Source organism: Pantherophis guttatus, chromosome 3 (assembly GCF_059756535.1).
Source record: "Pantherophis guttatus breed Tessera chromosome 3, ASM5975653v1, whole genome shotgun sequence".
In the NCBI taxonomy this organism is placed as follows: Eukaryota; Metazoa; Chordata; class Lepidosauria; order Squamata; family Colubridae; genus Pantherophis; species Pantherophis guttatus.
The window spans coordinates 106298969-106325518 of NC_142065.1; the positions used below are offsets into that span (position 1 = coordinate 106298969).

At 43.1% G+C, this 26550-nt stretch overlaps 2 protein-coding genes and 3 long non-coding RNA genes across 5 annotated transcripts; all 5 read left to right on the top strand.

Annotated features, from left to right (window-relative positions):
- Positions 1–6107: 6107 nt before the first annotated feature.
- On the top strand, positions 6108–6863 carry LOC148114725 (uncharacterized). The gene is made up of 2 exons (XR_015733203.1): positions 6108–6174; positions 6764–6863. It is a non-coding gene; the product is annotated as an uncharacterized LOC148114725 (long non-coding RNA).
- Positions 6864–7791: 928 nt separating this feature from the next.
- On the top strand, positions 7792–11435 carry LOC148114726 (uncharacterized). The gene has a single exon (XM_087890151.1). It carries the CDS (start codon positions 7876–7878, stop codon positions 8500–8502), a length of 627 nt encoding a protein of 208 aa, XP_087746277.1. The 5' UTR covers positions 7792–7875; the 3' UTR covers positions 8503–11435.
- A 4540-nt stretch (positions 11436–15975) lies between these two features.
- Positions 15976–17555, top strand: LOC148114727 (uncharacterized). Its single transcript, XR_015733206.1, has 3 exons — positions 15976–16053; positions 16785–16844; positions 17484–17555. It is a non-coding gene; the product is annotated as an uncharacterized LOC148114727 (long non-coding RNA).
- A 163-nt stretch (positions 17556–17718) lies between these two features.
- Positions 17719–18477, top strand: LOC148114728 (uncharacterized). The gene is made up of 2 exons (XR_015733205.1): positions 17719–17788; positions 18378–18477. It is a non-coding gene; the product is annotated as an uncharacterized LOC148114728 (long non-coding RNA).
- Positions 18478–18654: 177 nt separating this feature from the next.
- LOC148114729 (uncharacterized) lies at positions 18655–23050 on the top strand. The gene is made up of 2 exons (XM_087890153.1): positions 18655–18795; positions 19034–23050. Exon 2 carries the CDS (start codon positions 19490–19492, stop codon positions 20114–20116), a length of 627 nt encoding a protein of 208 aa, XP_087746279.1. The 5' UTR covers positions 18655–18795; positions 19034–19489; the 3' UTR covers positions 20117–23050.
- Positions 23051–26550: the final 3500 nt, after the last annotated feature.

Sequence of the window (26550 nt, forward strand, 5' to 3'; positions counted from 1 at the left end):
ATGTAAATTAACAATCAAACAAAGGAGCCACCTAAACAAATTTCCTATTCAGATGCAATTGTGCCAAGAGGCCAAGATCCCTTGCAAATTAGGTTCCCACCAGAAATCAACTGTATCCATAAGGTATCTGGGGGAGACCACCAATATGGGTCTGGCCTTGCATAGGGCCCAATCTCTAAAAGGGGAACTTTCACTCAAATCGTGGTTATTCTCATCTACAATCCCTCCGCATGCAGTGTAAAGGGAGGCCATACCGCACGGATGCGTTTTAAAAGTCAGGCAACTTTTCAGTCAGTCAGAAATTCATATCCACCATGAATCAGTTACAAGGAGCTGAGAGCCCACTACGTACGAGCAATCGCAAAGTAAATCTGGTTTTGATCCTGGGGAAGTTGCAATAGGATCTAGGTGCCGAGTACATTACTATCTGTTGCATAAAATAATCTACTCCCTTAAGAAAAACCAAAGCATTTGGAGACTGCAACAAGGCCACTTTATAAGCATCAAGAAAATGAGAGGTCATTCAATGAAAAAAAGATTATGCAGTAAAAGTGACGATGTAAAAGCTGTCACATGACGACATGAATAATTAATTTATGACCAGGGATGAAATGGCAAAAATTTGACAACAAGGTGTCTGATGGAAAGACCAGGTCCACACGCGAAGGTCCAATTAAACTGATTTAATGCTAAACAGTCTATGTGTCAACTCGCAAAGGTCCCGTCGGAACGCTGAAACTATTCACAGAATCTTCTCAACTAACAATTAGCACAACAGAATTCAGGGTTGGACTTACAGCTTGAGCAGACTACTCTGGCACTGCATAAGAGTGAACGTATGTGTCTGTTATTCAGGGACAGTTGCATAAGTGTTCCTTTTATACATCAGCAAATTTTAACATTCCCTGCTTGTATGTGCCTTGCCTTCCCCCATTTCCCATTAGGAAGCCTGAACCAATAGCGCGCATGCAGGAGCGCACCTCTGCACAACCCACAGTTGGAATTTGGGAGGTGTTTGTGTCAGCCTGTATTGCTTCATGTTCAGGAGCTCATGGTACCGGAGAGTTTTTGTTCCTCTTTCCCTCCATCCATTAACCGTGTGAGATAAAGGGATGAGAAAGTGTGAGGAAGTCACCCAGGAACGTCTATGGTTGGACTTGAACCGGGAGGCTCCTTGTTCCTCATCTAATACCTTGACTGCTGCATCACAATTGATCTGAACTCTCAACTTTGGTGGTTTACTTACATTTGTCCTTGTGGAACCATTCTAAAATTTCTTAGACTTAGCTTAAGATCTCCAAGGAGAGCCAATGTTCTTCTGAAGCTGCCTAGAGCTTAACTGTCTTTTTCAGACCCAATGGGGTCGATAAAGTGGGGGCTTTGATGTCCACAGTTGGGAGGAAAAATTGATGGCTGTCAATTCTCTAATCTTCTCTCCCTTCGCTTTAGAACGTTCTCCTAATGTCCAGCTGAAACCCTTCCATCTTTTGATTCTGTCTTCTGAAGCACCAGAGGCAAGATGGACTCTCTCTCAGGTTCTTCTGGAGACAGTAATTTCCTTTCCCTTTAAAATTCTCTTTACGAGACTAATCAGTAACTCTCTCGACATGTCGTCGTGCTAGAGTTAAAAGGCCTCCCCACAGACAAGAGAGGAGACAGGACGACCCTCCCTCAGCCACCTTGCCCACAGCTGAACTGTTCCAAGAATCAAGAGAGTCACATAAATCTGTTCCACCCTTGACATGGGCAATCTGCCACTTGAGAAAATTAACCAGTGTTGTGTTCCTGGCACAGATGTGTCCCAAGGATTTCTCCACAGGCAAAATAGGATGGTAAAGTTGGATGGTAATTCACCAGAGGGATGAAACAAAGCAGACACATGCTAGAAATTGAGAAATGATTAGAGTTTTTGGAATCATTTGTGAGTGGTCATTTAGTAGATGGACACTTGTTGAAATGGTGTGACCTCAAGATAGTCATTGTTGCAGAAAGGACCCCACCCACTGAGATGGTTTCGTGCCCTGTAATGGTTCCACTCCATCGCACTCCAGAAGCAAAGGGCATTTGGTATAATGGACATAGTAGAAGCACCCCTAAACTCAAGCCTGATAAACAGCCAAGCATTTTTGAGGTTGTTCTGAAATTAGTAAAAAGCGAAAGAATGTTTCAATGGTGTTGTAGCCCAAGCTCCAATACCACACGATAGTGGACAGCCATTGATTGATTTGAGCACAAGGGGGCATAGGAGGGGGTATCTGCTATCTGCCATGACACTGTGGGGCATACAAGTTGCACCTCTAGCATCTATCCACAGCTAGATAAAAGATTAAGACATAGTAGACCATGTCATGAAACACTGATTGTGATGACTTTGACTGCTACATATATATATATCCAGGATCCCAATCCTTGTGCTGAGGTGTTGAGGAGTTGAGGTGCTGAGTTGCGGAGGAGCTGAGGTGCTGAATTGCGGAGGTGTTGAGGAGCTAAGGTGCTGAAGTGCGGACGTTCTGAGGTGCTGAAGTGCTGAAGTGCAGAGGTGCTGAAGTGCTGAGGTTCTGAGGCGCTGAAGCACTGAGGAGCTGAGGTGCGGAGGTGCTGACGTGCGGAGGTGCTGAAGTGCTGAGGTGCTGAAGTGCGGAGGTGTTGAGCTAAGTGCTGAGGTGCTGAAGTGCTGAGGTGCTGAGGTGCTGAAGTGCTGAAGTGCGGAGGTGCTGAAGTGCTGAGGTTCTGAGGAGCTGAGGTGCGGAAGTGCTGAAGCGCTGAGGTGCTGAAGCGTCGAGGAGCTGAAGTGCGGAGGTGCTGAAGTGCGGAGGTGTTGAGGAGCTAAGTGCTGAGGTGCTGAAGTGCGGACGTTCTGAGGTGCTGAAGTGCGGAAGTGCTGAAGTGCGGAGGTGCTGAAGTGCTGAGGTTCTGAGGAGCTGAGGTGCGGAAGTGCTGAAGCGCTGAGGTGCTGAAGCGTCGAGGAGCTGAAGTGTGGAGGTGCTGAAGTGCGGAGGTGTTGAGGAGCTAAGTGCTGAGGTGCTGAAGTGCGGACGTTCTGAGGTGCTGAAGTGCTGAAGTGCGGAGGTGCTGAAGTGCTGAGGTTCTGAGGAGCTGAGGTGCGGAAGTGCTGAAGTGCTGAGGTGCTGAAGCGTCGAGGAGCTGAAGTGCTGAGGTGCTGAAGCGTCGAGGAGCTGAGGATCCTGGTAAGGACACACCTCCGGAAGGAGGACCCAGCGTGTCACAGGTCACACTTCGAGAGAAACCACTGAGATGTCATCACCCCATAGCACCAAGCCTTGATGACATGTTTGCTTGGCACCTTGTAAAATTTTGTTGCTAATCCCCATTTTAAATAGAATACCAAGAAGACCTCTGCTATTTGTTCGTGGCCGCAAAACAATGAGCTTGTTTTTCATATGAAGCTCTCATCACTATTGCAAATTTTATTGATGCAGTTGTGATCGCAATCAATCTCACAAAAAGTAGTACTGCCTAAACTGTGAGAAAGCAACTTGTTGGGCTACCTTTGCAGATTGGCATTTGGGGAAAAAGTGAACACTTTTCTCACGCGCTAAATCAAAAATTTTACCTCTAGAAATTGTTAGCGTCTGTTGTGGTTTGAAAGGAAAAAAGTTCCTTAAATTAAAAGACTTTTCATGGGGAATATTATAACACGGCCAGTTATATAGATCATTCTAGATACAGTAGTTTAGCAGGTTCATCGTTGTATCTCCTACATAGTAGGATTTACATTTTGAAAACAAAGTTAGTGTTGATGTTTCTTGTTATAATATGGAAAGTGAAAAGTCCTGGAGAGGGATGGGCAACCAGGTGCTATCCAGGAAGATTGGACTGTGTTTCCCTCAGTTATTAGGGGAGGCAAAGGGAGTTGCCTTTTCAAGCACTTAGAGCCTGACTACCGAAGAGAATGTGAAGAGAATGCGTTTCAGCAGACGTTGAAGTCTGCGGGAGAAAACAAGAAGCTCCACCGCTCTTTGGAGACTAAACTATTAGGCAGATGGGAGATGGCCTTTTCCTGCATCATTCCCAGAGTTTAAAAGGCACTCTTGAGGAAGCTGCATTTGGCTACAGCTCTGTCTTTAACTCACGGCGTCACGGCGGCATCACGTGACATATCTGGACTTTTTTTCTCCTTCACTAAACCAGGTGTGTCTGTGGCCAGCATGTGACCCATCCAGCCCACGGGCTGGGAGTTTGACACAGCCCTGTCCTAAAGGATCAGATTAGAGGACCTGGAGGGCAAATATAATTTAAAAATGATGTGCTATTGTAGACATTGTGTCTCAAGATCTACGTTCCAATTTTTGAAATAAAAATGTTAAAGCTATTCTGCATTCTCACCTATTACCTTACCTTATAGTTTCCATCACTGATTTTGCGATGGAAAACCATTTGTTGAGAAGATTAAGAGAAACCATGAAACGTCTCCAAAAAGAGGTAAGAAAAAACATTTGTTCATAGGCTGTCGCAGTAAATGCTATTCTCAAGTGTGATAAAACATATAGAAATTTGAATACTTAGGTAGGTAGGTCGGTCGGTCAGTCGGTCGGTCGGTGGGTAGTAGGTGGGTAGGTAAGTAGGTCGGTCGGTCGGTCAGTCCCTGAGAATCAAACACAAACAAGTGGAAGGAAAGCAAAGAGAGAGACCCAGAGTCTCTATTGCAACTTGGGCAGCCAAATAAGTTGGATGAAAGAATCAATGAACTTGCAGAGCTATCTTAGGTCATTGTAAGTATTGATTTAACATATTTAATAGGCCAAGTTGCTAATGGAGATTTTACATGACTTTTAGCAGGAGTACTTTTCGTTTTCTCTGCACTTAAAATGAAAGGGCTGTTTGGGGATATAGTAGAAGGACTCCCTATCTGTCCCATTCCTATTCCCAAGAATAGGAATGGGAATTTTTCAAGAGGAAGCAGGACTTTCTTTTTTGTTTTCCTTGAAGATGTTTAGATTCTCATCCAAGAAGCTGCTCCAGTTGTGGACCAACATCAAAATCTTCCAGGCCGGGGTGCAAACTTTAGATGACAGAAATACAGTTGGCACCGCAGATTTGAAGCTGAAACTATCTTTAACAACAACCCAAGTCACATAGAGCTGTTGTTAGAAAAATTAGTGGCTGTCAATTTGTTTGTTTTTTTAAATGGGGTATTTTGTCATGGCAGGAAGAAACATCCAGACTTCCTCTTCTGTCATCTACCACAGAAGAACAGAGACGTGCTGAGGTAATTGTTAATAATGCATGTGCAACATATTTTAGATAGTGTACATGTTCGCTTTCTATTTCCATTACATATATGAGATCCACACACACACACACCTATTCAATACAAACTAGTTTATTTGTAATTTCTAATAAAGAATGGCAATTATCAGAGTTTGTGCTAATTCTTGGTTCGTTCCTTCCTTGCCACATTAGCTACTTTCTTTGGCCCTATACAATAGTAACATAAAATTTAGATGATTCATATTTGGTTTGAACCACTGTCTTTTACATTTCCTAAACAAATTAACTAAAACTAGGTCTTTCTTTTTTTATTCCAGCGGGAATATTCTTTATTGCCTGTATTGAACATCTACAGCAATAAATTGGGAGTTGCACATGTGTGTGCTCATCTTGGAATGCATGATTTTAATATGCACAAATATGCTTGTCTACACCCCTGACTCTTTTCCTAAAGAGGAACTTTAAAGTAATATCCTCTTTACACTGACATCACAGAGAATTAATGGAAAACAAATTCATGTAATTCTTCTCATGATCATGAAGTGTATCTCCTTGAAGAAATTTTCGTAATGAAGAAAATTATCAAGCAAACATCTACAATTCATTTTATGTTTTTCATTCTTCACGGAACTGCCAGGTTTCCAGGCGTCCAGAAAATATTAGGATGCAGCTGGACCAGGATTTAAATTTAAGGATGCGTTCCCATCAGGTAAGCCATCTAGCATGTGAGGAATCTTTTGAGCGTGGATTAAATAATTCACGTCGTAATAAGAGGGGAAGAAGCCCAGTGTGAGCGATGGGGTAGTGGGGGTGGGGGTAGGGAGTGGGCTGATATGGAAATATATTCCTGACTTGTGATATACTTTTGTTTCTCTAGATTGTTCACACCAAAACCGAAAGACTGGAAGTAGATCTGAAGAGAGCGAGGAACCAGAGTTATGCGTAAGTCATGGCATACACCATACCTTTATGTGGTGCACAAACATTTTAGGTATCCTCTACACTACAGAATGACTTCTGAAAAGAGTTTAGTAACAATTTGCTGTTTATTATCTTGAGGGTTTATTAATACTCTTGTTACGCTCCCTCATAAACAACGTCCGGCGGAGCACGAGATAACAAGGGTATTAATACAATTAATATACGCTCCCTCATAAACAAGGTACTACTATCTCTGAGAGACCAACTTGTTGAAATATGTCGACAGTTAGGCATTTGTGAGCAGTGAGAACTTTCCCCATATCCTACATCCATAACTTTACTTTGCTTCTGAAAATCATTTTAAATTTGTTTGTGCCTTTCATGGAACATTATTAGAAAAAAAGAAAAATAAATGGTCAAAGCATTATTTCCTGTGCATTGACGTACACGCACAAATGTGGCGCACAAAAGCGCACGTACGCACGCACGCACCCACCCATGAAGGTATTTTTAATGTGTTTTAATTGAAGAAAAGGAGTGATCATTCAAGTAAAAAAGCTCATTCTTTTACAAAGGGAGCTAATTGCTCTCCGATCTTCATAATTTGCAGAAAGACAATGGAAATGTCAAAACTCCTGACAGAGAAAGAGGAGCTGGAATTAAAAATTCAGGAGCTTACGAATAAAAATCTGCAACTGGCCAAAGAAAAAGAAGAACTCTTCATACTCTGCAAAGAGTATGAAGAAAAGCTGAGCAGGTGAGCTAGTAACCCTGACTTCCTCTTCCTTTCTCAGCTATTTCAATTAGTTTTAAAGTTAAACGAGTATTATGATTCAAATAAAAAACCCTAAGGGGGCTAATTTCACTCTGCTCGTGATATTTTACAGGGAAAAGAGTTCAGATGAGCCTGAGCAGCTGGACAAACTCAGACGAGAAAATGAGAGTCTCAGCTGCAAGCTTAAAAAATATGCTGGAGAAAATGCAGAGCTCCTACGGGAAAATAATGACCTTAAAGAAGAATTTTATAGGTGAGAAATGTTTAGATCGAACTTGATTTTTTCTTTCCAATTCAAATTTATTTATTAGAGCCCTTAAGCCAGATATACCGGATGAAAGAAATGTTCCATTCTTTTATATGTATGTATGACTGAATAAGAGAAGAGCAATAGGTATAATGGAATGCAAAAATAATTAAGAATGTAGGTATGCTTAGTAATTCAAGTAAAAATGAAGAGGGCTAATATCTCTTGTCCTCATAATTTACAGAAAAAGAGCAGTAATAGCAAAGCTAACGATAGAAAACAAAGAGCTCGAAATGAAAACAGAGGTCCTGACCTTCAAAAATATTGAGTTGACCGACGAGAAAGAGGAGCTCTGCCGAGAGTACGAAAAAAGACTGTGGAGGTGAGAAATTTTTAGATAGCCACCATGAATTTCCTGTTCCAGAATTTCACATTAGGTTCCCCTTATCTTAGAAAGCTTGGGAAAACCTGAACATCTCCTTACTTCAGAAAGAAATTAATGAATTATGGCTCATTATACTTTTACATATACAAATCTAGGAGTTAATCTCATGGAAGTGAATGGGAAGATATGTATAGGAGAGATCTTTTAACCTCCAACCCCCGCTGCCCAACAATATTCATACACTTCTACACACTTTAGACACAAGAGTGAGAGTTTCCTGACATCAAAGCAGTTCCCATCCTTTTTTAATTAAGAATGCTTTGTTGTTGGTCCAGATTCACATCTAACCTTCTGGCTTTTTCTAGAGAGACACAACTGAGGAAGGGCCGCTGCCCCTTAATGATGGACCGAGACCAGATGGAGCAGAGACCCAGCAGCAGAGAGAGCAAAGGAGGCTCTGTGAGTCTCTGCCAAACAAGGGCAGACATTACCGAAAACAAGACAGAAGCTCAAGACAAAATGAAGCCTCAAATCAATTTGAGATATCAATTAAATAAGAAATGGCTTAAGGCTTCAGTAGACAGCCTCAAAATCAGAACATCTAAGGAACCCGGGCAAAATATACTGAGGTGGCTTCAGCAATCGCTGAAAATCCTGAAAGAGGATTCCTCTGAACTGTACCCCCTGCCCGAATGGCTTAAAGCATCCACCACCAACCTCCCGAAGGAATGTGCTGAGGCATCCAGGGGGGATGTGAATGGTTGGCTAGAAACATCGATAAATCATTTCCAAGAAGAAGGGCCAGAAACCTGTGATTTAGATGTGCAGGGATGGCTTGAAGCATCTATTATAGGCATTCAACATCTACAAAAATCCAAGTCGAGCCAGAAAAAAGGGATGGCTGGAAAAATCAATAGAGAACCTCAAGTAGCAATGTCCTGAAGGATCTCTGGTGAATAGATTAGAATGGCTTCAAGGATCCTTAGAAAGCCTGTCACTTTCTGGAGAACCTAGACCAGTTCTTGAAAAATGGCTTCGACAATCCTTAAAAAACCTGCAAGACGAAGGTCCTAAAGTATCTAAACAAGATGCCAAAAAAATGACTTGAAATATCTATAAAGAATCTTGAGGAGGAAGGACACCTAGGTACTCGGGAATGGCTTGAAGCCTCTATTAAAGGCGTTCAGGATCTACAGAAGTCCACGGTAGAGATTAAAAGAACTCTGAGGAAGAGATGGTTTGAAAAATCAATAGCAAACCTCAAGAAGCAATGTTCCGAAGGACCCATGGAAAATAGTTTACAATGGCTTCAAGGATCCTTAGAAAGCTTTTTATTTTCTGAAGAACCCATACCGCATCTGGAAAAATGGCTTCAACGATCCCTGAAAAACTTGGGAAAGGTCCTGAAACATACAAGCAAGATGCCAAAAATGGCTTGAAATATCTGTAAATAGCTTCAAAGAGGAAGGACCTGAAGCACCCCATCTAGGTACTCGGGAATGTCCTGAAGCATCTATCAAGGGCATCCAGGATCTCAAATACTCTAAGGAATCAAAAACAAGCATGGTAAAGAGGAAGGAGAGGGTGATTTGGGTAGAACCTGCTTGCTCTGAAAGAAACTTATGGGTGGATGGATGGCTTCAAGCATCTTTAGCTAAAGTTCAGAAAGAATGGTCCTAGTGCATCCAAAACAGATATGCAAGCATGGCTACAACCATCTCTGAAAAACCTCAGACGAGAATCCCCGGAAGAAGCCAGAAAGAATGGCTCTTGGAATGCATAGAAAACGTCCTGAAGAAATCGTGCAATATGTGAATGAGTAGCTTGAGATAGTTTTAAATCACCTCCATGGGGAAGAGCCTGAAACCTCCCATCCCATCCCATCTTGGTACAGACTTGTCTCTCATTTCTGCTGCTTCTAGGGTTACTGGGATCAAGATGACCAAATGTACAAACTGGAAACCTATCAGCAAGTATTTATTGTTGTGGTTTTCCAAAACTTCTTGGGCCTTTTGGAGTGAGTGGCATACTGTTTTCCTAATGGACGTTGGTATTACAGCAGGAGCTTCATAACCAATGAACGCTTGTCATCAACAATTGCGATTATCTAGACGCTGCCTTAAGTTGGGTGGGAGGAGAAAAGAAAGAGAGTGGAAGGAAAAAGGAAAGAAGAAGCGATTGATATGGAGGAAGAAAAGGAAAGAAGGGCCAAACGACAAGCATGATTTATGCCAAAATGCCAAGAATGGATAGACAACCGTAGAGCACGGACAAAGAAAGGATAGACCAAGATTGCATATGCCATACAGGCTGTGTCACCTGTACCAACAACTCACTAAAACAAAGAGATCCTTGTGAACTAGGAATTATGCCAGTGAGAGCTGGATGATTCAGGAAGATAACCATCAAAGTTAAATAGTCTTCCCTGATAGCCTATCAAGAAATCTCAAGCCAAGTGAGATATCAGAAAAGCTGTCACCAAGGAGCTATCTGAAGAAATGCATTTAAGCATTAGTTTAGAAATTAGATCAGTCAGCAATGACAACAATTTTAGATGCACGCCTCTGTTTCTATGTGCGATGTATGAAGAGGAAGCATTTTTCCTAAAAATACATATTACTGGTCCACAGCCCATGTGAATTTGCCCTACCTAGACATAAACAAAATGAGATATCATTCTGTAACTAAGAGGTTAGTTCACGGATCAGAAGGTCTGGAAATAGCTTCCCCATGAACTCAACAGATATCTTAAACAAGCCATGATAGCCTAGGTCAGCACATTTAGGAAAAGAACAAGACAGATTTACTCGTCGTGGCTGTGGTAAGGATTTCTGAAGCATCTTGACGAGAAGCACTGTGAATACTGTATCATCTCTGGTGGAGAATCTGTGGGCCTCCAGTATTTTGGGGGTAGAAATTCCCAGCTCATGGGCCTTCTCTCCGAGGCTGGAATCCGGGAACATCTGCAGCCCTCCTTTTGAGAGAAATGCCGTGTTTTCACCTGATTCTTACAGGAGAAGTGTCAGCTAAGTTTCGGCATGTGCGCTACTCTTTTGGACCATTTCAAATGGGTCTTCACCGTTGATCATTTTGTTTGTTTGGAGCCAACTGACCTACGTGTATAAAATCATATAGGAAACCACATGCAGCTCTCATCGAAAAGCCAGATGTGAAAGCTGGAAGCTTTGAAGGTGAAAAGGAATCAACCAAAATCAGAAGTGCTCCCCTGAGTGCAGCATTGCTAGCATAACAATGCAGCCTATGTGGAAGGAAGGGGATGCCTTATCAGGAAACGTGTCAGACTTCCATGCCCGTCCGACAGTTATGGACCACGGTCTTGTCTGTTGTGTGGGGCTGTACGCCCAGGGCCTCAGAGCATCACCATTGCTTGAAATGGGGTTCCCAGCAGCAAAAGAGCGATCATTGGACTTGATGGTGCAGGAGTATGAAGGGAGTTCCAGAAAAAGTGCAGACTGCAGGAACCCTTTCAGCAGGTCGAAAAAGGCTCCCCACCCATTTGCACTACTCAGGTGACCCTGAGGACCAAGCAAACCTCCAAGTGGCCTCAACGACTCTCTAAAAGAATACAAATGCCCAGCTGTCTGCAAGGAATATCAATCCTTCCATTCCCACCATCCAATCAGACCTGAAGAACCTTCTTGGTTGAGAAGCGAAATGACTTCTAAGACTTGATGCTTTCGTCTATTTAATTTGCCTTCTACAGCACGTTGCTATCACGTGACGTTCCATGACATTTTTTACCTTTGGGGAGCTGGTGTGGGCATGGCCTGTGCATGGGGCATACGGCCTGAAGGCCGCCAGTTTGACATCCCTGTTCTACAGGTACTTAATAAAGCCTGAAATCTCCTCGTTAACTGGTTTGTTCGTTGTGTTTGGATTCTCAAAGAGCCATTTATCTGGCCCCTGGGCCATTGCCTGATACTTTGCGAAAAACACAGACAGACAGACACGTAAACATATCTGATTTATCATATCAGATTTATTTACTTTGAATAACATGTAAATTAACAATCAAACAAAGGAGCCACCTAAACAAATTTCCTATTCAGATGCAATTGTGCCAAGAGGCCAAGATCCCTTGCAAATTAGGTTCCCACCAGAAATCAACTGTATCCATAAGGTATCTGGGGGAGACCACCAATATGGGTCTGGCCTTGCATAGGGCCCAATCTCTAAAAGGGGAACTTTCACTCAAATCGTGGTTATTCTCATCTACAATCCCTCCGCATGCAGTGTAAAGGGAGGCCATACCGCACGGATGCGTTTTAAAAGTCAGGCAACTTTTCAGTCAGTCAGAAATTCATATCCACCATGAATCAGTTACAAGGAGCTGAGAGCCCACTACGTACGAGCAATCGCAAAGTAAATCTGGTTTTGATCCTGGGGAAGTTGCAATAGGATCTAGGTGCCGAGTACATTACTATCTGTTGCATAAAATAATCTACTCCCTTAAGAAAAACCAAAGCATTTGGAGACTGCAACAAGGCCACTTTATAAGCATCAAGAAAATGAGAGGTCATTCAATGAAAAAAAGATTATGCAGTAAAAGTGACGATGTAAAAGCTGTCACATGACGACATGAATAATTAATTTATGACCAGGGATGAAATGGCAAAAATTTGACAACAAGGTGTCTGATGGAAAGACCAGGTCCACACGCGAAGGTCCAATTAAACTGATTTAATGCTAAACAGTCTATGTGTCAACTCGCAAAGGTCCCGTCGGAACGCTGAAACTATGCACAGAATCTTCTCAACTAACAATTAGCACAACAGAATTCAGGGTTGGACTTACAGCTTGAGCAGACTACTCTGGCACTGCATAAGAGTGAACGTATGTGTCTGTTATTCAGGGACAGTTGCATAAGTGTTCCTTTTATACATCAGCAAATTTTAACATTCCCTGCTTGTATGTGCCTTGCCTTCCCCCATTTCCCATTAGGAAGCCTGAACCAATAGCGCGCATGCAGGAGCGCACCTCTGCACAACCCACAGTTGGAATTTGGGAGGTGTTTGTGTCAGCCTGTATTGCTTCATGTTCAGGAGCTCATGGTACCAGAGAGTTTTTGTTCCTCTTTCCCTCCATCCATTAACCGTGTGAGATAAAGGGATGAGAAAGTGTGAGGAAGTCACCCAGGAACGTCTATGGTTGGACTTGAACCGGGAGGCTCCTTGTTCCTCATCTAATACCTTGACTGCTGCATCACAATTGATCTGAACTCTCAACTTTGGTGGTTTACTTACATTTGTCCTTGTGGAACCATTCTAAAATTTCTTAGACTTAGCTTAAGATCTCCAAGGAGAGCCAATGTTCTTCTGAAGCTGCCTAGAGCTTAACTGTCTTTTTCAGACCCAATGGGGTCGATAAAGTGGGGGCTTTGATGTCCACAGTTGGGAGGAAAAATTGATGGCTGTCAATTCTCTAATCTTCTCTCCCTTCGCTTTAGAACGTTCTCCTAATGTCCAGCTGAAACCCTTCCATCTTTTGATTCTGTCTTCTGAAGCACCAGAGGCAAGATGGACTCTCTCTCAGGTTCTTCTGGAGACAGTAATTTCCTTTCCCTTTAAAATTCTCTTTACGAGACTAATCAGTAACTCTCTCGACATGTCGTCGTGCTAGAGTTAAAAGGCCTCCCCACAGACAAGAGAGGAGACAGGACGACCCTCCCTCAGCCACCTTGCCCACAGCTGAACTGTTCCAAGAATCAAGAGAGTCACATAAATCTGTTCCACCCTTGACATGGGCAATCTGCCACTTGAGAAAATTAACCAGTGTTGTGTTCCTGGCACAGATGTGTCCCAAGGATTTCTCCACAGGCAAAATAGGATGGTAAAGTTGGATGGTAATTCACCAGAGGGATGAAACAAAGCAGACACATGCTAGAAATTGAGAAATGATTAGAGTTTTTGGAATCATTTGTGAGTGGTCATTTAGTAGATGGACACTTGTTGAAATGGTGTGACCTCAAGATAGTCATTGTTGCAGAAAGGACCCCACCCACTGAGATGGTTTCGTGCCCTGTAATGGTTCCACTCCATCGCACTCCAGAAGCAAAGGGCATTTGGTATAATGGACATAGTAGAAGCACCCCTAAACTCAAGCCTGATAAACAGCCAAGCATTTTTGAGGTTGTTCTGAAATTAGTAAAAAGCGAAAGAATGTTTCAATGGTGTTGTAGCCCAAGCTCCAATACCACACGATAGTGGACAGCCATTGATTGATTTGAGCACAAGGGGGCATAGGAGGGGGTATCTGCTATCTGCCATGACACTCTGGGGCATACAAGTTGCACCTCTAGCATCTATCCACAGCTAGATAAAAGATTAAGACATAGTAGACCATGTCATGAAACACTGATTGTGATGACTTTGACTGCTACATATATATATATCCAGGATCCCAATCCTTGTGCTGAGGTGTTGAGGAGTTGAGGTGCTGAGTTGCGGAGGAGCTGAGGTGCTGAATTGCGGAGGTGTTGAGGAGCTAAGGTGCTGAAGTGCGGAGGTGCTGAAGTGCGGACGTTCTGAGGTGCTGAAGTGCTGAAGTGCAGAGGTGCTGAAGTGCTGAGGTTCTGAGGCGCTGAAGCGCTGAGGAGCTGAGGTGCGGAGGTGCTGACGTGCGGAGGTGCTGAAGTGCTGAGGAGCTGAAGTGCGGAGGTGCTGAAGTGCTGAGGTGCTGAAGTGCGGAGGTGTTGAGCTAAGTGCTGAGGTGCTGAAGTGCTGAGGTTCTGAGGTGCTGAAGTGCTGAAGTGCGGAGGTGCTGAAGTGCTGAGGTTCTGAGGAGCTGAGGTGCGGAAGTGCTGAAGCGCTGAGGTGCTGAAGCGTCGAGGAGCTGAAGTGCGGAGGTGCTGAAGTGCGGAGGTGTTGAGGAGCTAAGTGCTGAGGTGCTGAAGTGCGGATGTTCTGAGGTGCTGAAGTGCTGAAGTGCGGAGGTGCTGAAGTGCTGAGGTTCTGAGGAGCTGAGGTGCGGAAGTGCTGAAGCGCTGAGGTGCTGAAGCGTCGAGGAGCTGAAGTGTGGAGGTGCTGAAGTGCGGAGGTGTTGAGGAGCTAAGTGCTGAGGTGCTGAAGTGCGGACGTTCTGAGGTGCTGAAGTGCGGAGGTGCTGAAGTGCTGAGGTTCTGAGGAGCTGAGGTGCGGAAGTGCTGAAGTGCTGAGGTGCTGAAGCGTCGAGGAGCTGAAGTGCTGAGGTGCTGAAGCGTCGAGGAGCTGAGGATCCTGGTAAGGACACACCTCCGGAAGGAGGACCCAGCGTGTCACAGGTCACACTTCGAGAGAAACCACTGAGATGTCATCACCCCATAGCACCAAGCCTTGATGACATGTTTGCTTGGCACCTTGTAAAATTTTGTTGCTAATCCCCATTTTAAATAGAATACCAAGAAGACCTCTGCTATTTGTTCGTGGCCGCAAAACAATGAGCTTGTTTTTCATATGAAGCTCTCATCACTATTGCAAATTTTATTGATGCAGTTGTGATCACAATCAATCTCACAAAAAGTAGTACTGCCTAAACTGTGAGAAAGCAACTTGTTGGGCTACCTTTGCAGATTGGCATTTGGGGAAAAAGTGAACACTTTTCTCACGCGCTAAATCAAAAATTTTACCTCTAGAAATTGTTAGCGTCTGTTGTGGTTGGAAAGGAAAAAAGTTCCTTAAATTAAAAGACTTTTCATGGGGAATATTATAACACGGCCAGTTATATAGATCATTCTAGATACAGTAGTTTAGCAGGTTCATCGTTGTATCTCCTACATAGTAGGATTTACATTTTGAAAACAAAGTTAGTGTTGATGTTTCTTGTTATAATATGGAAAGTGAAAAGTCCTGGAGAGGGATGGGCAACCAGGTGCTATCCAGGAAGATTGGACTGTGTTTCCCTCAGTTATTAGGGGAGGCAAAGGGAGTTGCCTTTTCAAGCACTTAGAGCCTGACTACCGAAGAGAATGTGAAGAGAATGCGTTTCAGCAGACGTTGAAGTCTGCGGGAGAAAACAAGAAGCTCCACCGCTCTTTGGAGACTAAACTATTAGGCAGATGGGAGATGGCCTTTTCCTGCATCATTCCCAGAGTTTAAAAGGCACTCTTGAGGAAGCTGCATTTGGCTACAGCTCTGTCTTTAACTCACGGCGTCACGGCGGCATCACGTGACATATCTGGACTTTTTTTCTCCTTCACTAAACCAGGTGTGTCTGTGGCCAGCATGTGACCCATCCAGCCCACGGGCTGGGAGTTTGACACAGCCCTGTCCTAAAGGATCAGATTAGAGGACCTGGAGGGCAAATATAATTTAAAAATGATGTGCTATTGTAGACATTGTGTCTCAAGATCTACGTTCCAATTTTTGAAATAAAAATGTTAAAGCTATTCTGCATTCTCACCTATTACCTTACCTTATAGTTTCCATCACTGATTTTGCGATGGAAAACCATTTGTTGAGAAGATTAAGAGAAACCATGAAACGTCTCCAAAAAGAGGTAAGAAAAAACATTTGTTCATAGGCTGTCGCAGTAAATGCTATTCTCAAGTGTGATAAAACATATAGAAATTTGAATACTTAGGTAGGTAGGTCGGTCGGTCGGTCGGTCGGTCGGTCGGTCGGTGGGTATTAGGTGGGTAGGTAAGTAGGTCGGTCGGTCAGTCCCTGAGAATCAAACACAAACAAGTGGAAGGAAAGCAAAGAGAGAGACCCAGAGTCTCTATTGCAACTTGGGCAGCCAAATAAGTTGGATGAAAGAATCAATGAACTTGCAGAGCTATCTTAGGTCATTGTAAGTATTGATTTAACATATTTAATAGGCCAAGTTGCTAATGGAGATTTTACATGACTTTTAGCAGGAGTACTTTTCGTTTTCTCTGCACTTAAAATGAAAGGGCTGTTTGGGGATATAGTAGAAGGACTCCCTATCTGTCCCATTCCTATTCCCAAGAATAGGAATGGGAATTTTTCAAGAGGAAGCAGGACTTTCTTTTTTGTTTTCCTTGAAGATGTTTAGATTCTCATCCAAGAAGCTGCTCCAGTTGTGGACCAACATCAAAATCTTCCAGGCCGGGGTGCAAACTTTAGATGACAGAAATACAGTTGGCACCGCAGATTTGAAGCTGAAACTATCTTTAACAACAACCCAAGTCACATAGAGCTGTTGTTAGAAAAATTAGTGGCTGTCAATTTGTTTGTTTTTTTAAATGGGGTATTTTGTCATGGCAGGAAGAAACATCCAGACTTCCTCTTCTGTCATCTACCACAGAAGAACAGAGACGTGCTGAGGTAATTGTTAATAATGCATGTGCAACATATTTTAGATAGTGTACATGTTCGCTTTCTATTTCCATTACATATATGAGATCCACACACACACACACCTATTCAATACAAACTAGTTTATTTGTAATTTCTAATAAAGAATGGCAATTATCAGAGTTTGTGCTAATTCTTGGTTCGTTCCTTCCTTGCCACATTAGCTACTTTCTTTGGCCCTATACAATAGTAACATAAAATTTAGATGATTCATATTTGGTTTGAACCACTGTCTTTTACATTTCCTAAACAAATTAACTAAAACTAGGTCTTTCTTTTTTTATTCCAGCGGGAATATTCTTTATTGCCTGTATTGAACATCTACAGCAATAAATTGGGAGTTGCACATGTGTGTGCTCATCTTGGAATGCATGATTTTAATATGCACAAATATGCTTGTCTACACCCCTGACTCTTTTCCTAAAGAGGAACTTTAAAGTAATATCTTCTTTACACTGACATCACAGAGAATTAATGGAAAACAAATTCATGTAATTCTTCTCATGATCATGAAGTGTATCTCCTTGAAGAAATTTTCGTAATGAAGAAAATTATCAAGCAAACATCTACAATTCATTTTATGTTTTTCATTCTTCACGGAACTGCCAGGTTTCCAGGCGTCCAGAAAATATTAGGATGCAGCTGGACCAGGATTTAAATTTAAGGATGCGTTCCCATCAGGTAAGCCATCTAGCATGTGAGGAATCTTTTGAGCGTGGATTAAATAATTCACGTCGTAATAAGAGGGGAAGAAGCCCAGTGTGAGCGATGGGGTAGTGGGGGTGGGGGTAGGGAGTGGGCTGATATGGAAATATATTCCTGACTTGTGATATACTTTTGTTTCTCTAGATTGTTCACACCAAAACCGAAAGACTGGAAGTAGATCTGAAGAGAGCGAGGAACCAGAGTTATGCGTAAGTCATGGCATACACCATACCTTTATGTGGTGCACAAACATTTTAGGTATCCTCTACACTACAGAATGACTTCTGAAAAGAGTTTAGTAACAATTTGCTGTTTATTATCTTGAGGGTTTATTAATACTCTTGTTACGCTCCCTCATAAACAACGTCCGGCGGAGCACGAGATAACAAGGGTATTAATACAATTAATATACGCTCCCTCATAAACAAGGTACTACTATCTCTGAGAGACCAACTTGTTGAAATATGTCGACAGTTAGGCATTTGTGAGCAGTGAGAACTTTCCCCATATCCTACATCCATAACTTTACTTTGCTTCTGAAAATCATTTTAAATTTGTTTGTGCCTTTCATGGAACATTATTAGAAAAAAAGAAAAATAAATGGTCAAAGCATTATTTCCTGTGCATTGACGTACACGCACAAATGTGGCGCACAAAAGTGCACGCACGCACGCACGCACCCACCCATGAAGGTATTTTTAATGTGTTTTAATTGAAGAAAAGGAGTGATCATTCAAGTAAAAAAGCTCATTCTTTTACAAAGGGAGCTAATTTCTCTCCGATCTTCATAATTTGCAGAAAGACAATGGAAATGTCAAAACTCCTGACAGAGAAAGAGGAGCTGGAATTAAAAATTCAGGAGCTTACGAATAAAAATCTGCAACTGGCCAAAGAAAAAGAAGAACTCTTCATACTCTGCAAAGAGTATGAAGAAAAGCTGAGCAGGTGAGCTAGTAACCCTGACTTCCTCTTCCTTTCTCAGCTATTTCAATTAGTTTTAAAGTTAAACGAGTATTATGATTCAAATAAAAAACCCTAAGGGGGCTAATTTCACTCTGCTCGTGATATTTTACAGGGAAAAGAGTTCAGATGAGCCTGAGCAGCTGGACAAACTCAGACGAGAAAATGAGAGTCTCAGCTGCAAGCTTAAAAAATATGCTGGAGAAAATGCAGAGCTCCTACGGGAAAATAATGACCTTAAAGAAGAATTTTATAGGTGAGAAATGTTTAGATCGAACTTGATTTTTTCTTTCCAATTCAAATTTATTTATTAGAGCCCTTAAGCCAGATATACCGGATGAAAGAAATGTTCCATTCTTTTATATGTATGTATGACTGAATAAGAGAAGAGCAATAGGTATAATGGAATGCAAAAATAATTAAGAATGTAGGTATGCTTAGTAATTCAAGTAAAAATGAAGAGGGCTAATATCTCTTGTCCTCATAATTTACAGAAAAAGAGCAGTAATAGCAAAGCTAACGATAGAAAACAAAGAGCTCGAAATGAAAACAGAGGTCCTGACCTTCAAAAATATTGAGTTGACCGACGAGAAAGAGGAGCTCTGCCGAGAGTACGAAAAAAGACTGTGGAGGTGAGAAATTTTTAGATAGCCACCCTGAATTTCCTGTTCCAGAATTTCACATTAGGTTCCCCTTATCTTAGAAAGCTTGGGAAAACCTGAACATCTCCTTACTTCAGAAAGAAATTAATGAATTATGGCTCATTATACTTTTACATATACAAATCTAGGAGTTAATCTCATGGAAGTGAATGGGAAGATATGTATAGGAGAGATCTTTTAACCTCCAACCCCCACTGCCCAACAATATTCATACACTTCTACACACTTTAGACACAAGAGTGAGAGTTTCCTGACATCAAAGCAGTTCCCATCCTTTTTTAATTAAGAATGCTTTGTTGTTGGTCCAGATTCACATCTAACCTTCTGGCTTTTTCTAGAGAGACACAACTGAGGAAGGGCCGCTGCCCCTTAATGATGGACCGAGACCAGATGGAGCAGAGACCCAGCAGCAGAGAGAGCAAAGGAGGCTCTGTGAGTCTCTGCCAAACAAGGGCAGACATTACCGAAAACAAGACAGAAGCTCAAGACAAAACGAAGCCTCAAATCAATTTGAGATATCAATTAAATAAGAAATGGCTTAAGGCTTCAGTAGACAGCCTCAAAATCAGAACATCTAAGGAACCCGGGCAAAATATACTGAGGTGGCTTCAGCAATCGCTGAAAATCCTGAAAGAGGATTCCTCTGAACTGTACCCCCTGCCCGAATGGCTTAAAGCATCCACCACCAACCTCCCGAAGGAATGTGCTGAGGCATCCAGGGGGGATGTGAATGGTTGGCTAGAAACATCGATAAATCATTTCCAAGAAGAAGGGCCAGAAACCTGTGATTTAGATGTGCAGGGATGGCTTGAAGCATCTATTATAGGCATTCAACATCTACAAAAATCCAAGTCGAGCCAGAAAAAAGGGATGGCTGGAAAAATCAATAGAGAACCTCAAGTAGCAATGTCCTGAAGGATCTCTGGTGAATAGATTAGAATGGCTTCAAGGATCCTTAGAAAGCCTGTCACTTTCTGAAGAACCTAGACCAGTTCTTGAAAAATGGCTTCGACAATCCTTAAAAAACCTGCAAGACGAAGGTCCTAAAGTATCTAAACAAGATGCCAAAAAAATGACTTGAAATATCTATAAAGAATCTTGAGGAGGAAGGACACCTAGGTACTCGGGAATGGCTTGAAGCCTCTATTAAAGGCGTTCAGGATCTACAGAAGTCCACGGTAGAGATTAAAAGAACTCTGAGGAAGAGATGGTTTGAAAAATCAATAGCAAACCTCAAGAAGCAATATTCCGAAGGACCCATGGAAAATAGTTTACAATGGCTTCAAGGATCCTTAGAAAGCTTTTTATTTTCTGAAGAACCCATACCGCATCTGGAAAAATGGCTTCAACGATCCCTGAAAAACTTGGGAAAGGTCCTGAAACATACAAGCAAGATGCCAAAAATGGCTTGAAATATCTGTAAATAGCTTCAAAGAGGAAGGACCTGAAGCACCCCATCTAGGTACTCGGGAATGTCCTGAAGCATCTATCAAGGGCATCCAGGATCTCAAATACTCTAAGGAATCAAAAACAAGCATGGTAAAGAGGAAGGAGAGGGTGATTTGGGTAGAACCTGCTTGCTCTGAAAGAAACTTATGGGTGGATGGATGGCTTCAAGCATCTTTAGCTAAAGTTCAGAAAGAATGGTCCTAGTGCATCCAAAACAGATATGCAAGCATGGCTACAACCATCTCTGAAAAACCTCAGACGAGAATCCCCGGAAGAAGCCAGAAAGAATGGCTCTTGGAATGCATAGAAAACGTCCTGAAGAAATCGTGCAATATGTGAATGAGTAGCTTGAGATAGTTTTAAATCACCTCCATGGGGAAGAGCCTGAAACCTCCCATCCCATCCCATCTTGGTACAGACTTGTCTCTCATTTCTGCTGCTTCTAGGGTTACTGGGATCAAGATGACCAAATGTACAAACTGGAAACCTATCAGCAAGTATTTATTGTTGTGGTTTTCCAAAACTTCTTGGGCCTTTTGGAGTGAGTGGCATACTGTTTTCCTAATGGACGTTGGTATTACAGCAGGAGCTTCATAACCAATGAACGCTTGTCATCAACAATTGCGATTATCTAGACGCTGCCTTAAGTTGGGTGGGAGGAGAAAAGAAAGAGAGTGGAAGGAAAAAGGAAAGAAGAAGCGATTGATATGGAAGAAGAAAAGGAAAGAAGGGCCAAACGACAAGCTTGATTTATGCCAAAATGCCAAGAATGGATAGACAACCGTAGAGCACGGACAAAGAAAGGATAGACCAAGATTGCATATGCCATACAGGCTGTGTCACCTGTACCAACAACTCACTAAAACAAAGAGATCCTTGTGAACTAGGAATTATGCCAGTGAGAGCTGGATGATTCAGGAAGATAACCATCAAAGTTAAATAGTCTTCCCTGATAGCCTATCAAGAAATCTCAAGCCAAGTGAGATATCAGAAAAGCTGTCACCAAGGAGCTATCTGAAGAAATGCATTTAAGCATTAGTTTAGAAATTAGATCAGTCAGCAATGACAACAATTTTAGATGCACGCCTCTGTTTCTATGTGCGATGTATGAAGAGGAAGCATTTTTCCTAAAAATACATATTACTGGTCCACAGCCCATGTGAATTTGCCCTACCTAGACATAAACAAAATGAGATATCATTCTGTAACTAAGAGGTTAGTTCACGGATCAGAAGGTCTGGAAATAGCTTCCCCATGAACTCAACAGATATCTTAAACAAGCCATGATAGCCTAGGTCAGCACATTTAGGAAAAGAACAAGACAGATTTACTCGTCGTGGCTGTGGTAAGGATTTCTGAAGCATCTTGACGAGAAGCACTGTGAATACTGTATCATCTCTGGTGGAGAATCTGTGGGCCTCCAGTATTTTGGGGGTAGAAATTCCCAGCTCATGGGCCTTCTCTCCGAGGCTGGAATCCGGGAACATCTGCAGCCCTCCTTTTGAGAGAAATGCCGTGTTTTCACCTGATTCTTACAGGAGAAGTGTCAGCTAAGTTTCGGCATGTGCGCTACTCTTTTGGACCATTTCAAATGGGTCTTCACCGTTGATCATTTTGTTTGTTTGGAGTCAACTGACCTACGTGTATAAAATCATATAGGAAACCACATGCAGCTCTCATCGAAAAGCCAGATGTGAAAGCTGGAAGCTTTGAAGGTGAAAAGGAATCAACCAAAATCAGAAGTGCTCCCCTGAGTGCAGCATTGCTAGCATAACAATGCAGCCTATGTGGAAGGAAGGGGATGCCTTATCAGGAAACGTGTCAGACTTCCATGCCCGTCCGACAGTTATGGACCACGGTCTTGTCTGTTGTGTGGGGCTGTACGCCCAGGGCCTCAGAGCATCACCATTGCTTGAAATGGGGTTCCCAGCAGCAAAAGAGCGATCATTGGACTTGATGGTGCAGGAGTATGAAGGGAGTTCCAGAAAAAGTGCAGACTGCAGGAACCCTTTCAGCAGGTCGAAAAAGGCTCCCCACCCATTTGCACTACTCAGGTGACCCTGAGGACCAAGCAAACCTCCAAGTGGCCTCAACGACTCTCTAAAAGAATACAAATGCCCAGCTGTCTGCAAGGAATATCAATCCTTCCATTCCCACCATCCAATCAGACCTGAAGAACCTTCTTGGTTGAGAAGCGAAATGACTTCTAAGACTTGATGCTTTCGTCTATTTAATTTGCCTTCTACAGCACGTTGCTATTCACGTGACGTTCCATGACATTTTTTACCTTTGGGGAGCTGGTGTGGGCATGGCCTGTGCATGGGGCATACGGCCTGAAGGCCGCCAGTTTGACATCCCTGTTCTACAGGTACTTAATAAAGCCTGAAATCTCCTCGTTAACTGGTTTGTTCGTTGTGTTTGGATTCTCAAAGAGCCATTTATCTGGCCCCTGGGCCATTGCCTGATACTTTGCGAAAAACACACACAGACAGACACGTAAACATATCTGATTTATCATATCAGATTTATTTACTTTGAATAACATGTAAATTAACAATCAAACAAAGGAGCCACCTAAACAAATTTCCTATTCAGATGCAATTGTGCCAAGAGGCCAAGATCCCTTGCAAATTAGGTTCCCACCAGAAATCAACTGTATCCATAAGGTATCTGGGGGAGACCACCAATATGGGTCTGGCCTTGCATAGGGCCCAATCTCTAAAAGGGGAACTTTCACTCAAATCGTGGTTATTCTCATCTACAATCCCTCCGCATGCAGTGTAAAGGGAGGCACACACGGCACGGATGCGTTTTAAAAGTCAGACAACTTTTCAGTCAGTCAGAAATTCATATCCACCATGAATCAGTTACAAGGAGCTGAGAGCCCACTACGTACGAGCAATCGCAAAGTAAATCTGGTTTTGATCCTGGGGAAGTTGCAATAGGATCTAGGTGCCGAGTACATTACTATCTGTTGCATAAAATAATCTACTCCCTTAAGAAAAACCAAAGCATTTGGAGACTGCAACAAGGCCACTTTATAAGCATCAAGAAAATGAGAGGTCATTCAATGAAAAAAAGATTATGCAGTAAAAGTGACGATGTAAAAGCTGTCACATGACGACATGAATAATTAATTTATGACCAGGGATGAAATGGCAAAAATTTGACAACAAGGTGTCTGATGGAAAGACCAGGTCCACACGCGAAGGTCCAATTAAACTGATTTAATGCTAAACAGTCTATGTGTCAACTCGCAAAGGTCCCCCTTAGCTGAAACTATGCACAGAATCTTCTCAACTAACAATTAGCACAACAGAATTCAGGGTTGGACTTACAGCTTGAGCAGACTACTCTGGCACTGCATAAGAGTGAACGTATGTGTCTGTTATTCAGGGACAGTTGCATAAGTGTTCCTTTTATACATCAGCAAATTTTAACATTCCCTGCTTGTATGTGCCTTGCCTTCCCCCATTTCCCATTAGGAAGCCTGAACCAATAGCGCGCATGCAGGAGCGCACCTCTGCACAACCCACAGTTGGAATTTGGGAGGTGTTTGTGTCAGCCTGTATTGCTTCATGTTCAGGAGCTCATGGTACCAGAGAGTTTTTGTTCCTCTTTCCCTCCATCCATTAACCGTGTGAGATAAAGGGATGAGAAAGTGTGAGGAAGTCACCCAGGAACGTCTATGGTTGGACTTGAACCGGGAGGCTCCTTGTTCCTCATCTAATACCTTGACTGCTGCATCACAATTGATCTGAACTCTCAACTTTGGTGGTTTACTTACATTTGTCCTTGTGGAACCATTCTAAAATTTCTTAGACTTAGCTGAAGATCTCCAAGGAGAGCCAATGTTCTTCTGAAGCTGCCTAGAGCTTAACTGTCTTTTTCAGACCCAATGGGGTCGATAAAGTGGGGGCTTTGATGTCCACAGTTGGGAGGAAAAATTGATGGCTGTCAATTCTCTAATCTTCTCTCCCTTCGCTTTAGAACGTTCTCCTAATGTCCAGCTGAAACCCTTCCATCTTTTGATTCTGTCTTCTGAAGCACCAGAGGCAAGATGGACTCTCTCTCAGGTTCTTCTGGAGACAGTAATTTCCTTTCCCTTTAAAATTCTCTTTACGAGACTAATCAGTAACTCTCTCGACATGTCGTCGTGCTAGAGTTAAAAGGCCTCCCCACAGACAAGAGAGGAGACAGGACGACCCTCCCTCAGCCACCTTGCCCACAGCTGAACTGTTCCAAGAATCAAGAGAGTCACATAAATCTGTTCCACCCTTGACATGGGCAATCTGCCACTTGAGAAAATTAACCAGTGTTGTGTTCCTGGCACAGATGTGTCCCAAGGATTTCTCCACAGGCAAAATAGGATGGTAAAGTTGGATGGTAATTCACCAGAGGGATGAAACAAAGCAGACACATGCTAGAAATTGAGAAATGATTAGAGTTTTTGGAATCATTTGTGAGTGGTCATTTAGTAGATGGACACTTGTTGAAATGGTGTGACCTCAAGATAGTCATTGTTGCAGAAAGGACCCCACCCACTGAGATGGTTTCGTGCCCTGTAATGGTTCCACTCCATCGCACTCCAGAAGCAAAGGGCATTTGGTATAATGGACATAGTAGAAGCACCCCTAAACTCAAGCCTGATAAACAGCCAAGCATTTTTGAGGTTGTTCTGAAATTAGTAAAAAGCGAAAGAATGTTTCAATGGTGTTGTAGCCCAAGCTCCAATACCACACGATAGTGGACAGCCATTGATTGATTTGAGCACAAGGGGGCATAGGAGGGGGTATCTGCTATCTGCCATGACACTGTGGGGCATACAAGTTGCACCTCTAGCATCTATCCACAGCTAGATAAAAGATTAAGACATAGTAGACCATGTCATGAAACACTGATTGTGATGACTTTGACTGCTACATATATATATATCCAGGATCCCAATCCTTGTGCTGAGGTGTTGAGGAGTTGAGGTGCTGAGTTGCGGAGGAGCTGAGGTGCTGAATTGCGGAGGTGTTGAGGAGCTAAGGTGCTGAAGTGCGGAGGTGCTGAAGTGCGGACGTTCTGAGGTGCTGAAGTGCTGAAGTGCAGAGGTGCTGAAGTGCTGAGGTTCTGAGGCGCTGAAGCGCTGAGGAGCTGAGGTGCGGAGGTGCTGACGTGCGGAGGTGCTGAAGTGCTGAGGAGCTGAAGTGCGGAGGTGCTGAAGTGCTGAGGTGCTGAAGTGCGGAGGTGTTGAGCTAAGTGCTGAGGTGCTGAAGTGCTGAGGTGCTGAGGTGCTGAAGTGCTGAAGTGCGGAGGTGCTGAAGTGCTGAGGTTCTGAGGAGCTGAGGTGCGGAAGTGCTGAAGCGCTGAGGTGCTGAAGCGTCGAGGAGCTGAAGTGCGGAGGTGCTGAAGTGCGGAGGTGTTGAGGAGCTAAGTGCTGAGGTGCTGAAGTGCGGACGTTCTGAGGTGCTGAAGTGCTGAAGTGCAGAGGTGCTGAAGTGCTGAGGTTCTGAGGAGCTGAGGTGCGGAAGTGCTGAAGCGCTGAGGTGCTGAAGCGTCGAGGAGCTGAAGTGTGGAGGTGCTGAAGTGCGGAGGTGTTGAGGAGCTAAGTGCTGAGGTGCTGAAGTGCGGACGTTCTGAGGTGCTGAAGTGCTGAAGTGCGGAGGTGCTGAAGTGCTGAGGTTCTGAGGAGCTGAGGTGCGGAAGTGCTGAAGTGCTGAGGTGCTGAAGCGTCGAGGAGCTGAAGTGCTGAGGTGCTGAAGCGTCGAGGAGCTGAGGATCCTGGTAAGGACACACCTCCGGAAGGAGGACCCAGCGTGTCACAGGTCACACTTCGAGAGAAACCACTGAGATGTCATCACCCCATAGCACCAAGCCTTGATGACATGTTTGCTTGGCACCTTGTAAAATTTTGT

Bases quoted from the DNA above. Each gene is read 5' to 3' on its own strand.
- LOC148114726 (XM_087890151.1), top strand. From the start codon at position 7,876: ATGCTTTGTTGTTGGTCCAGATTCACATCTAACCTTCTGGCTTTTTCT.
- LOC148114729 (XM_087890153.1), top strand. From the start codon at position 19,490: ATGCTTTGTTGTTGGTCCAGATTCACATCTAACCTTCTGGCTTTTTCT.